The 13,931-nt window shown below is 35.3% G+C and overlaps 1 protein-coding gene across 1 annotated transcript in view; it reads left to right on the top strand.

Moving 5' to 3' along the window:
• Positions 1 to 13,931, top strand: part of LOC145689261 (pickpocket protein 19-like) — a 103,718-nt gene that overhangs the window by 58,391 nt on the left and 31,396 nt on the right. The window contains exon 6 of the mRNA XM_081763397.1: positions 12,032 to 12,116. Within this exon, the coding sequence (XP_081619523.1) occupies positions 12,032 to 12,116 (85 nt within the window). The remainder of the gene's footprint in view (positions 1 to 12,031; positions 12,117 to 13,931) is intronic.

Below are 13,931 nucleotides of genomic sequence, written 5' to 3'. Positions count from 1 at the left end.
AATTTATATGTATAAACCCGATAACCAATAATCATTTTCAATTTACTAAAGATCCGCATATATATATATATATAAAATAGTTGGTGTTATTTAGTGACATAAGAGGTGGAAATGTAACAAATTGAGCAGGCACGTAACTTTTAAAACTATGTAAGCACATATATAGATGTATATAAAAAAAAATCAATGTTATTGGAAACTAGTGGGCCCAGACTACTAATACATACACACTATATGACCAATCAATAGAAATAAAAACCAGAAATCAGTTGTCAATGGATATAATTTGTATGATCCATGAATAACAAAGGTTTCTAGGAATCTGAAAGCATAGTGTACCTTCCCGTCAATTTCTCCCGTGGTGGATTGAATATCGCGGAAATGGTCCTGAGTTGTGCTGCAATACCTCCACGAATTGCATCCCTCGATGTCTCAGTTAGTACATACGATCGAAATAAGTTATATGAATATTGTACGTTTTCATGAGTTTCAGAAACCAGGGGGGGGGAAGGTTGAAAAAATAAAAAAAAAATCTCGAAGTAATGAAGACAGAGAGAGATAGAGAAGAAGGAAGACGAAGAATAGTGGCGCCAAAGACTTAAGTGAGAAATAACTAACGCTACAAAGACGAAAGTCGAATTTCGCTCTCAACAAAATCCATAGCCAAAATATTCTTAACATGCCAAAAGGGTGGTCTACTCAAATACGTAGACTCAAGGAACGCCCTGCTGCCAAGGATGCAAGTTCTGTGTCCATCAGATCCCAATCCCACAAGAGTTTGGTTGTAAGATTGAAATCCGATCCCCGTATCCGGCCCAAACCAGCAGGTTCCCGGAAATCGTCCGGAAGGTTAGAGAAGGCGCTAATTTAGAATTTCAAGAAAAGAAAAAAAAATCATCCGACCTCTTGGAAACTAGAAGATTCCAGAATAGGGATGAAATTAGAGTAATAGCTAAGGTATCCCTAATTAGTAATTCGCCAAAATTAAAAAAAAATTAAATAAATAAACTGAATTTTGGATCGGTGATTTCAATTACCGAAACATCACCGATGGCTACCCAGCGCAGACATGCCACCGTCTGGGACGTCGTTAATTTCCCTCATCTAATTAAACTGAGAAAAGACATGAAAATACTTAAGGGGACTAGGGGTCGACGTCCGGGTACGCTATCCATGAATATTAATTTAGTAGCAGTTAATTTAATCGGATAGTCCGAACTGAGTTATATGAACACTGCACAATAAATAAATAAGGTAAGCAACAAAAAAAAATCTCGGAGAGGCAATGAATGCTAAAGGTACAAATGACCGAAACCTGTACTTTTCGATGATCACAGGATATAGCAGTTGGTTTTCTTAATTATCATTTCTGTCAACCTTTAGAAGTAATTCCCACATGATGCTACTCTATCTATTGAAAGGCTTAAGATCTGGGGCTGTTGTTAGGAGGTACATAAATGCAAAGTAACACACAATTCCCAACTATAATTTACTATCCAAGTAGCAAACTCGGTTGGATGAATGCACTGGTGTGGAAGTCAAAACGCGAGAGATTTTTTTTTTCTTTCTTCGTAAACATATTCATATTTTCACTATATAAAATTCACTAGGCCTATCCATTTAAATATAGGGGTCATCATTTCATTCATATTATATATCATATTATTAACATATCATTACATTCATTCATTATCTACTAATTTTCGCACGAAGTAATATTTTATAAACACCCTATTTCGTACATTTTACACGCAGGCCATACACATATTTACGTTACGCAGTAATAAATATATATATATATATAACTATCACAATCTATCACGCTCAAACCACCACACGATCACATTCATCGAACCACGTACTCTTTATTTCGAAGCACCCAAATTGTATTTACTTTGCAGGTTTAAAAAAAATCATACATGTATTTACGGAAAGTTAAATTGTCAATGATTAATCTATTTCTGATTTGTTGATAAAACTGAAGCAACAATGGAATTTTCTACAGCCACGGGAGAGAAAAAGAATTTAATACTACATTTTTAAACAAACAGTAACAGCATATGGGTTTTACTTCTATTAAGAAAATAGGTGTTCTTTATTTCAGCGGATTATTCATTTACTATTGGACCTAGCAAACTGAAATTTTCAGTACAGTAAGATCTCATGCTATCTTATAGGAAGGTATACTCATCCGAACCGAAAACCATGTCCACGGGAAGTAATTTGAGAATAAATGGCCAAAATCAAACAATCTAGATCACTAAGTTATGCGATGTCGTAATGTCAACAAACAATTGGCTACCGAAAACCGACGCTATGGCGCTGTAGTGGAGGCATAATTTACCGTGTACTGAAATATATACTTGTACTCATTAATCGGAAATTTAATATTTACTCTGGTTTATTTATGTTAGAAAAATGGTACTAAATTAAAGCATATTTATACACTGTCCAAATCGAAAATTCACACACTCACACAAACCTACTAACTACATACACCACTGTTAGTATTATACATAAAACAACTAACTAAACCAAACATGCACCATTTAGTTACATGCATGTTGACAAAATAAATACTCCCTTCTGATATATACCGTCGGCTCTATTTAATTTAGAGGGGGTCAAAAATGAGAAAGGTAACACTAGGTCTAATTGACCTGACCAATTGTTTACATAATGATTGCCAAAAATTGATGCCCGGGGGGCACCTTAACGAGGTTTATGGAGGGACCCTTCCCCTGAAAGGGGAAAAGGCCCTAAAACGAACAATAACTAACCCATTCCCCCGCTAGAAACTGGTTCAATTTGGAAAAGGGGATAGGAGCCCTTTTAAGCTAACTTAAGCTGCCATTATTATTATTCACTTTACAACTATCAAACCTACGTACATGCGATTACTGAATAAATAATAGAAAGTCACATTTACTTAATACACGAACAACATGCACCAAACAGGTCGTAATTTCCCTAATCCCTACTTGAGTTTGAAATAAAAAAAAAGTAAAGTCACTCTTTCACTGTTGTCTATTCTCGATAGGCAGCAAACATGGCTTCCTAGTAAACAGAACTGGAATTTGTTATTTCACTGAATTGCAGCTTCTTTACCAAAATTTGCGGATTTTTCGGGCTCCTATTCTGTTGTAAATCTTTAACTATTGGATTACATTATATGTTACCTTAGTTGTCCTTGTAAATTGGAATTCTTCCCGAAAAATATGTAGCACAAAATTCACAAGCTGCTCCTTGTAGGGTGTCGTCGATTGTTCTGATAACATTGCGCCGAAAAAGCCAGAGGTAAGAGAATTCCTCCAATCAGAAAGAAAACTTTAGCCGCGGAAATTACAAAGCGAATGGAAATTTGGCAAATCCAGATATAACCGGATCTGAAAGTGACTATGGACTAGTGAGAGGGGGTGAGGGAAAGATTAGGTACCTGGCCAAAATCTACATTGGTCTGAAATTAAGGAAATTTATATCCAATAACGGAACTATGTTCCGGTATGACGTCAGAATGGTAAACCTTGTAACTATTCAAGTTATATATCCGTAAATGGGATTTACACTCAATCAAAATATAAATAAATATATTATACAGTGGGAATATGGTTACTAACAAAACCTTTGGGTTTATTATATTTAATTCGAAGTAAAGAGAGTAAATAAATTGTGTAACTAAACCGAAATTGAATTAAAAAAAAATTACTAGGTACAGGGTGCGTAAAAAAAAATTGCCATTACTTTCAACTGTAATGGTATATTACAATTTTAAGTGGAAAACAAGAAGGGTTACGAAATACCATTACTCGTATCAGACTATTTTTCAAGCAAACTAACAAAACTCAACCTAAAGTTAATAATATGTATTGTAGGCATGTTGTTTACACAGTTCTAATTTACTCATATGGAAATGTTTTTTTTTTCACTCTAAAATGAGTATAAGGCCGGAGACTCATTATTCTAAACAAAATAAACCTTTCCTTTGATTCAAAAGCTGACACACTGTGAAACAGTTTGAACGTGATAATCAGGGTTAGGATTTTAGGTGCGCGCTTTTTCTTTGTAGGGCAAATTAGAATTCTCTGAAAGAAACCAATGTGCGAGATTTTGCCTGAAATTGAGAATGGGAGTCATTTTCCAGTACCTTTTTTCCCCTTTTTGCAGCCTTTATCCCTTTTCTCTTTACTCTGTTCAAATTCCCTTTCCTCCCCCTTTTATGGTCTTTCTCTTCTACTTCTTCATTTTTCTACAGCACATTTTACCATTTTATTTACTTTCCAATCCATAAGAATATATATATATATATATATATATATATATATATATATATATATATATATATATATATATATATATATATATATATATGAATAATTATAAGGAATGAATAATTAACTTCTCGTCACCTTGCCGTGAACGTGGAATTATTGCGCCTGTTTCCTTTCAGTGAACTCCGAACTGTAAGAAATACAAATACAGCACACCTGTAACAATGGAAAACATTAGTTCATTGGGTTCTTTTAACTTATATTGAATCAGTAGCAGTGTATTTATACATTCTAATTGTTGACAATAGTCAGAGTTTAGTTTTAGCTAGCTTGAAATGTAAACCTAGTAATAGGGAATTAACTTAAACCTTTTCCCAGTACATTCTGTTATTGAATCGAAGTTGTTTGTTGCTTAGCAAGTTCAGTATAAGAATTCCCCATGCCGAAGGTGTCCAAATTCAGATATGTGGCCCTTTCTCAGAAGTTCAAGCACGATTTCATCGAGACTGATGGGATCATTATTCGATGCACTGTTTGGGATTCCGAAGTCACATTGGATGATTTCAACGAGACTGTATCCTGCAACACATTTCTAGTTCAAAGCATCAAAAGAATAAGTCTCTTCAAACTAACAAATTCCGATAGCCGCTATTAAGAAACGCCTTTGAGCAGTGTTCTTCAAAGGTCCAAAATCTAAAGGAATTTACCATTGATTTGTGTGCAGCTATAACTCAAGCAGGAATTCCACTCAATAAGGTGAACCATTCGGCCTTGAAAGGATTTCTTGAAAAATATAGACGAACGTCAGTTCCCGATGAGAGTACTTTAAGAAAAAACTATCTTGAACCTATTTATCAAGAAACCATATGAATAATCAAGGAGAAAGTGTCTAATTTCGATGTGGGAATCATGCTGGATGAAACTACAGATTAAATGGATCTATATATTTTGAGCATTCTGGTCTTTCCCCAAGCAGGTGAAAAAGTTAAGTCCATGTTGTTCAAGATGTATGAGTTGCAGAAAGTCAACGCCAGTACAGTCATGCAGTCATTCATGGACTTTTGTCAAAAGCTCTGGCCCAATGGTACTTAGTTCGAGAAAGTTGCCCTGGTCATTACGGACCAGGCTCCATACATGCTTTTAGCAGTTAACCAATTGAAGACATTGTTTCCCAAGTTAAAGCATGTAACCTGTTTGTTCCATGCCCTTCATGAGGTTTGTGAATGTATTAGGAATGAATACGACATAGTGAATCAGTTCATCGCTGGTCTGAAGTAAATTCTCCTGAAAGCTCCGAGTCGCACCGTTGTCTACAGAGAAATCACAGACCTACCCCTCTGAAAATTTCCGGTCATTACTCGCTGGAGAACATGGATTGATTGTAATGTTTTCGTATGTGAGAATTTTGACAAGATCAAGGAATTTTTGCTTTCTTTGGATCCAACTGACGCAGATGCTATCTGCAAGACACAACAACGTCTGCTACCGGAGAAGATACAAGATTTACAGATAGAACTATTTTGTGTCCATGCTTACAAGTATATTCCAGTAGTCATTAAACGTTTGCAAGAAAAAGACCTCGAGAAGGAAAAACAGCGGAAAATATTCACATCGGTGAGGGAACAGTTAGATAGTTTTACCAGAGACAAGCTTGAGGCTAGTCTTCACAAGAATCCGGATGTTGTGGACTTTGCTACATCTAGAGAGTTACCATTCCGAGTGAACACGACGTTTGCCCCCCTTGTGTCTGTGGATGTGGAAAGAAGTTTTAGCATCTATAAAGACGTCTTATCCCCCGATTGGAACAAACTTATTCTTAAGAACATAGAAATGCTTAATGTATGGAGGTACAACAGCTTCATGCTCTTTTCTTCCTCGGATCAATAATTAACAATGGTGTAGGAAAACATGTGAATTTATTTCAATTATCTTAAGTAGGAGAACTTTTTGTCGTTCATTTTTAGGGCTATCTTACGTTTATTAGTTGTGATAAAGCAATATTATTTATAGAGTTAGAATGTAAACAGGTTTTTAATTTACACTATTGATTTACAAATCCGAACATGTTTTTACTTTTTCAAACTTTCAATTTCTTAATAAATAATGCGTTATGATCTATAAAGAGAAAGAGCACATTTTTGTCCTCCTTTTTGGCTTGTTTTCAGCACCTTTTCCCTTCCTTTTTGCCATGAAAATTGCACCTAAAAATCCTAACCCTGGTGATGATAAATCAACAATGACTGTCTCAATAGTGTAGTATGTTCACCGGACATATAGAAATGAGAGTGGTACAATTGGAGCAATTGTGTGTAATAATATACATAATATAGAAGTATCAATATAACGAGTTCAAAATACAGTACACACACCAAATCCTTCAATAGAGAATACAGGTAACGCATACTCCCACTTGAGTATGGTGTTCCATTTTTGGAACATCTAAACCTATAACGTCATATCCTACGTTTCATTTGCATAAACTTTCAACCACATACTTCATGACATTCAACCATCTCTTATTACTTATATTTAACGAGCAAGAGAAATTCTGAATGAGAACACAAAAATTGTATCTACCATTTCCTTTGCATGATGGGACAGAAACAAATACCGAAATATGTAACACAAGCCCTTCTATTCTTGACACGCAACTTCCTCTCTAGCGTAGTCTACTACTTTAGCGACATCTATTTCAAGATTTAAAAACAAAAAACAACGATTTCCGTTGTCAATATCGATTTGTTAGATCAAAAGTAAACATAGTTTCTTTGTTCCATTATTGGAACATTGGAAAAAAACGGGTTTAAACATAATTCATTTTGAAATTATCATACTTCATCCCTTCATGATGTACTGTAGCTTCTTACGTACCCTTCTGTCAATATCAGCGAAAAAGAAAGCGAATGGTCATTTCAATATGAACGCCACAAATAATGTTGCACACGTTATGACTTGCCTCATACAGCTAGTTTTAAGGACATACTACTACATGAAAATAAAATCCTTTATTTCTGTCTCTGCCTACCATACGAATAACGTTTGGGAAACAAAACATACACTGTAAATACAATTCAAGCACGAATTCATGCCCTTGTTAATGTAGTATACAACGCCACAGAACCAGCAATAAGTGTAGGGGTCAACCAACAAGAGCTCAATTGTGGTTGAAGCGGTAACTCGAAACTGGGGAAACTGTTAAGACAACCCAACTGTGTGAGGAAACATGTAACAACAGAAGAGCAGAATTATTCATTCCAAAATGAGTTGCTTTAAGGAAATACTTTCCACTAGAGATTCTGCTTCTGACGTGATGAATATTCGATGTTCTTAAGTAATACGGAAAATTTATAATAATTTAAAAGATATAAGATAAAAGATATTATAAAAAAGAAAGGAAATTAAAATGAAAATGAAAGATACATCAACTGCAACATGAAAGCATTCTTAGTTGATGTGATTTTGAGTTTAACGTCTCTTTGAGCAGCAAGGTTATATGAAATGTTTGAAATGTTAGATTTTTTGTGTTTGTGTGTGTGTGGATATGAATCCAGATTGTTCTGACCGTCGGTGACGTAGAAGTCTCAGTTATTCTCAAAAATACTCTTTAAACAGAGTTGGTAATTTTCGAAATTTCTGCCAAATTAAGTTTTTATCTTAAATTTCTTTATTTAAAAAATATAGAACACAAACATTGAAAACATGTTTCTCATTAACCTTCCCTGCTGTGGAAACCTTCCAAAATTGTCTAACATATAGAAACAACGTAGATATTTAAAACAAATGTCAGATTAAAGATACGGATCATTTATTTTGCTCGCACTTGTGCAACGGACGGAATGTATAAAATTATAGATTTAGTTAGCACCGATTGATTACAAATAATATGTGTTTGACAATCATGGAATTCAATTAAGATATTCTGACAAGCGACATGTTTCGGTTCGAACGCGAGGATCAACATAAAACTTAGTAGACATGTACAGGAGTAAGTACTGACCACTGTATGGTAACTCATTCCCGTGTAAAACTCGTTTTCCGCCGACAGCGAAACCTATCCTTCAAAACACTAGCAGTTAAATTCTTTGTTATAGGTGCTGAGTGAAGATCAGTCAGGTGCGTCAGTGTGTGTTAGTAAGCTCGAATTAGTATTAGGTGTGGTACTAATTGTGGAAAAAATGGGTGATCTGCTGACATTAACCCACATCATGTAGTTGAACTGTTAAAAGACAAACTAAGGCGCATATTTAAGAATCAAACATTAGTTGGAGCAGAAGATGAGTCATTTGAGACATTTTGGTGCAATTTAAGTATCAATGAGTACGAAAATGAATTAGAAATGATACACACATCGATGCTCGTCAGAGATGAAAAAAATGACACGGCACAGCAAGATATCTATGATAGTAGTTCAGTGCGGGAAGTAGACAGCAGTCTAGAGCGGGAACAAGACAGCAGTCCAGAGCGGGAACAAGGCATTAGTCGAAGCTAATACGACGTATCTTCAGCATGAAAACTGAAAAGAACAGACATTTTATCACAGTTTACGGACGAGGAAGTCCAGAGTATATATAAAGATTATCATGAAGGAGAATACAACTCGTACAGGAAGCTTCTGGCACGACACAAGAAAATTAGTTCTTTAAGTAACTGCAAACCTATTTTGAATTATGGGCACGCGCTGTCTACGAACTCCGCTTCATTTAAAGGGAATGGGAAAATGAAACTCCAAACAATGAAGTGTGAAGTCATCAGATTATTTGACGAGGCGCGAGCGCATGGAACATCAGTGCATTACTGGTATTTACAGTGCTGTTTTCCAAGGATAGGTGGCGCTGTCGGCGGAAAACGAGTTTTCTAGGGAATGACTTAATATGCAGTGTTCAGTACTTAATCCTATATATGTCTACCAAGTTTAATGTTGATTCTCGCGTTCGAACCGAAACATGTCCCTCCTGAGAGAAATAGAGTTTCTCATTCCACAGTATGAAAACCATGCGAGAGTGCATGGATATCGGTAATAGAAAGATTAATCCAGCAAATTGGCAAAGTCAAACAGCTGCGAATGATTGTAATAATCGATTACTGAATTTCCTTACAGAGCAAGTCACAAACTCATCCCCCAAATCACAACTCAATTGAATATGGAACCAATCAAACAGCAATAGACCAAATCTGCCGCACTTACTTGCCATAGAGGCTTCAGAAGCCAGCGACAGAAGAAAGTACCACTACACCTCCACGAGGGGTATTTAACATTACACACCACGTAGTCCAACGTTGTACTTGTCCAAAAACCACTGTGACATGATCTTCGGTAACTGAACAAGAATAACGTAAAACCATTACTCTTGATTACCTTCATAACACTGTTGATAGCTTGACAATAGTATTTAGTGTGTCATCTTGTAACTATACCTATTATGGTAGCTGGGTGATGACATACGGTGTTTCCTCTAAATAATATTTCGGATTTTTGAACATACACAGAGTACGAATTTGTAGATCTTCTGTGTTATGACACCCAGCCCAAGAATGTCTTTTGTTGATGTGGATGGGAATGGACTATACCAATAGAGCAATTGCTCGTCATAGATAGCAAGTGGTTACGACTTGGTCAGAAGAGGTAGTTCTTCTTGAAACGATCACAGTGAAACCCAGAATTAAATCACATTGTGCACTTCTGCAGTACCGCAGAATATCATGTGCAGGCACGTTATTAAACAGGCTTATTTACCTGATTTATGAAAATGGTGGGTAACAATAGGAATGTCACACTTTCAAACCACATTCCAAGACCAGTTGAATTCATGACTCGTCACGTGAGAGCTGTTTTAAAGGTGAAATCTGTCGTTATTAATCATGTATTTCTTTATTACTTGGAAGTTTGAATTCGGTATTTGCATTTAACTATCTTTTCTTTAGTTACAAGTTGTTCACGAGCATACTTGCTAGACTTGTCTTTCCACATTTACTATCCTGTGCTGAGTTTCCGTCTCTCTTACATTAGATTAATGCATTATAAGATAAGAGCTAAAACGGGATGTTATATATTCATCTCTGTTAGGCGAGAACGTCCATTTTTTGTTCTCTATCAACTTTACTACTAACCATTTGCGAGTATGGCACAATTATTTGCAACTGAGGGAGGAGATAAAAAAATGCAGATGGATGGCGATTAAATAAATAATAAATGAAGCCGTGATGATGATGGACTTTCCTTTCACTTCTATGACGGGAAGCTGAATGAAGATTGATTTAATTTTATTTAGTCAACTGTGATGCATAACTAAATGTGTGACATCAGCAGTTATAGTTGAGACTTAATCTAAGGTATCTAATACCATGGATGGGTACAGCAAAAAACACATGTGTGCTTTGAGGACAACCATATTTTAGATCGCAGTAGCCTTTTCAGTGATTCTCGTTTGTCCTACTTGCTGTAGTGAATATATTGAACGAACTGTCCGTCGCTCGTATATCGCAACACAGAGACAATCGATCGTCCTAAAAATATTTTCCTACTGCAAATCATTCATTTTAAAAGAACGAAAACGCTTTCTTGCATAATGTAGTTTGATATTCATCACGTTCCGTGTGAAGTATACGGCACATTACTCACGATTCATGTATCCCATATTGTACACAATATTTGAAGTTTTGCTGAGTTCACAAATTTACACTCGTCACTATTGTGTCGGTTTATGTGAGACTTTTATGGGAAATTGTTCCCTAACCCTGTTTCCTGACCTAATTGAATTTTCTCTAAACATCTCATACGTGAAACATAGGTAGAATGGCTTCGTTTTCAAGCCCTTTACATCTCTTTGTTTATTGACTGTCAAGTTTGGTTAGTCGTTACGTTAACTGCAGCTTGCATGTCACTAACTGTACTAGAGTTTCATGCTCCGTGTGCTTACACTTGCTTGCAGCATTACTTACAAGTCATAAAGTCTTGCCCTCAGGTCAGGCTTTTGGAAAGTCTTACAACCCAGTAGTTGATATGTTCTCTTTTGAACCAATACTATGAGTCAGAATAAGTTGCTTCTCGTACACGTGCTTTGTTTGCATGTATTTTGCCATAGTTTTAGGTATTAAGTGATATGGATGTACATTCTGGATGCACAGCACTGATCTTGTTTGTAATCAAACGAACTCCGTGTCCATTGCTCAAAATTAAAATGTTAATACAATAATGAACGGTTAGTGGATTCTTTAAAATCAGGAAGAACAAAACGATAAGGCATTGACTTGTTGATATCACATACCGACAATTGAACTACTGCTAAACAATATTTTTTGTCGTAATACAGGAATGTGTTTCTTGTCAGTCTTAATCTGCATACCAGAGGTCAATCTTTCTCTTTAAAGGAAAATACTATTTGTGTTTTCATCATTTAATCATATCCTCTGTTAGGTAGAGCCTTTATGATGATGGAGGAATCATCCCACCCACAGCAGTCATTTTCAAATATATGTCTTAAAAACAATCCTTTGAATCGTTGAATATATATAACTGTAGAATATGTTTAGTAACAGCTTATGTTCTGCCTTTAAAGAAATATTGAAATAATATAACTCATTGTTTATCTAGTTCTCCTGTTGATTCCTTTAATCGAGACAAATTACATGTCTAATGCCAGAGAATATTCTGTTAGCAAATTATATTATTTATAAAAACATGAGAGGAGTATGTGACACTTAAATATTGTATTTTGTGTTAATAAGCAAAAATTACAGAATTATAGTTAACATAATTATTCCAGGCAAGAAGCCAGCAGATGTGAAGTGTAACTGCTACCAAGAATGCGAAGAGTACCGATATACGGTTATTGATATGGGAGATTACAGGTATTTTGAATGTTATATGTATTTTTTTCGGAATATACAGGTTTGTAATACTGAATCAGTATTCGTTTCTTTTAATTAAATGTGTAGAGAGGACATGAAAGAAGTTATATATTCTACATTGGTTCAAACTTTGTTCAATAAATTCACACACACACTTTATATGCTACAAAATACATTACTTAATACAGAAAATCAAACACTAACATTAAATATAAATATTAATTTTGAACCAATTTTTCAGACAATTTGAATTGGAATTACACAGGAATATCGAAGTTAGGTATCAGCAATGTATTTAAATTGTTATACCCTATCCAAATAATGTGATTATGATCATTAAACTGGCTATAACACGGTGACGTCTGAGACGGGAAGTACTTGATCAAAGCTAAGAGTTCAAAGACGAGAGTCCCCCAAATATGATGCGTAAACAGAATTTGACGATGACACTCAAATGTAATGAAGATAAATGTCTCGATCAACGAAGCATTTGTTTAGCAGCAGAAGTAAATCCAACTTTTTTTATTAAGAAGCGAAAGCATTTTTGGACCACTGTCAAATTACAGTTGACAGCAAAAGCAAAGAGTTTAGCCATACGGTTACCGTCAGCGATACCTTGTTTACAGAAAAATGTACTTACACAAACACAACATAATAGTCCTAAAAAAAATTGTCACAAATTAAATAAAACGTGTGTCAGAAAGGCCACTTCTATTTCAAAAACTAAAAAATTCCAAAGGAGACATTGGGAAAGTATTTTTCTAACAAAAAAATCAACTCTCAGCTGTTTTAAGTCAACGTGCTTTAACTAAAATAATACTTATATGGAGACATTTATTATAATTTGAATTTTCCAGTTGCTGTGAAACTATCTGTGTTGCTACTGAGATCCGCTACTTTCTCCAACTTCTCAACAAACGTATATTACGGAAATATTGCGTACATTGAAAATATTCTGTAACTGCTCTTGGACAAGATGCTTCTCATGTTATATATGCTCCGAACCTGAAATTTAACCGCCATATTTTTGAGCGAATATTTACCGGTGGAGGCATGTATAACGGTTGGGAACATTTTGTCGTGTGCAGGTTTCCTTACGCAACGTTAAATATGACGGTCAGGAAAATATCATATCTTCTGTTGACGACTTTAAAAATTGGAGGTTCACTGGCACTAACGTAGCATGAATTTCACATAGTTACGCAAATTGTAAGAATAATAAAGGCCAAAAGTTGAGGTTTGATTTCTTGAAAATACGTTTTGATATGAAATTACATTTTTCGTACTTTCCAAAGATAAAAGAAACAGTTGTCGTATTTTCTTTGCCTTCAAGTCGTTAGCTCCCAAAATGGATAGATTTTTCTATCAGAAGTTTATCAGAATTCCACGAACACACTTAACTATGTTCAAGAGAAAATGTGATCCCAAAGCCCACGTCGCTTACTCTGTTCTCACATAACTCACATAAACAACTCTTGAGATCAACGTACAGTTATCACCATTTATAGTGTTAAGATTAGAAGCACAGAACCTAATACCAACGAGGTGAGAATGCCTCCTATGTCTAGATACGGAAGAAGGTATGCAATATGATCTGATTATCGCAAAATATACTGAACTATGTATCTTTGGATATATGACCACTATCTGATGATGTTAAAGTATTACTTACGGAAAGTAAAATCGAGATTGCAACCGATTATTCAAGAGTTTAATTGCCAGTGTTGGTGCTTTAATAATTTAAGAAACTCCTCTTGGTACATGTAGCAAAGTAATTAACTACTAATCGAAAGATACAGGAATAGTGTTTGCCAA

Source organism: Thermobia domestica, chromosome 7 (genome assembly GCF_964235325.1).
Source record: "Thermobia domestica chromosome 7, izTheDome1.hap1.1, whole genome shotgun sequence".
NCBI lineage: Eukaryota > Metazoa > Arthropoda > Insecta > Zygentoma > Lepismatidae > Thermobia > Thermobia domestica.
Note: the sequence above shows the minus strand (reverse complement) of the source record. Positions and strands in the feature narration are given on the sequence as shown.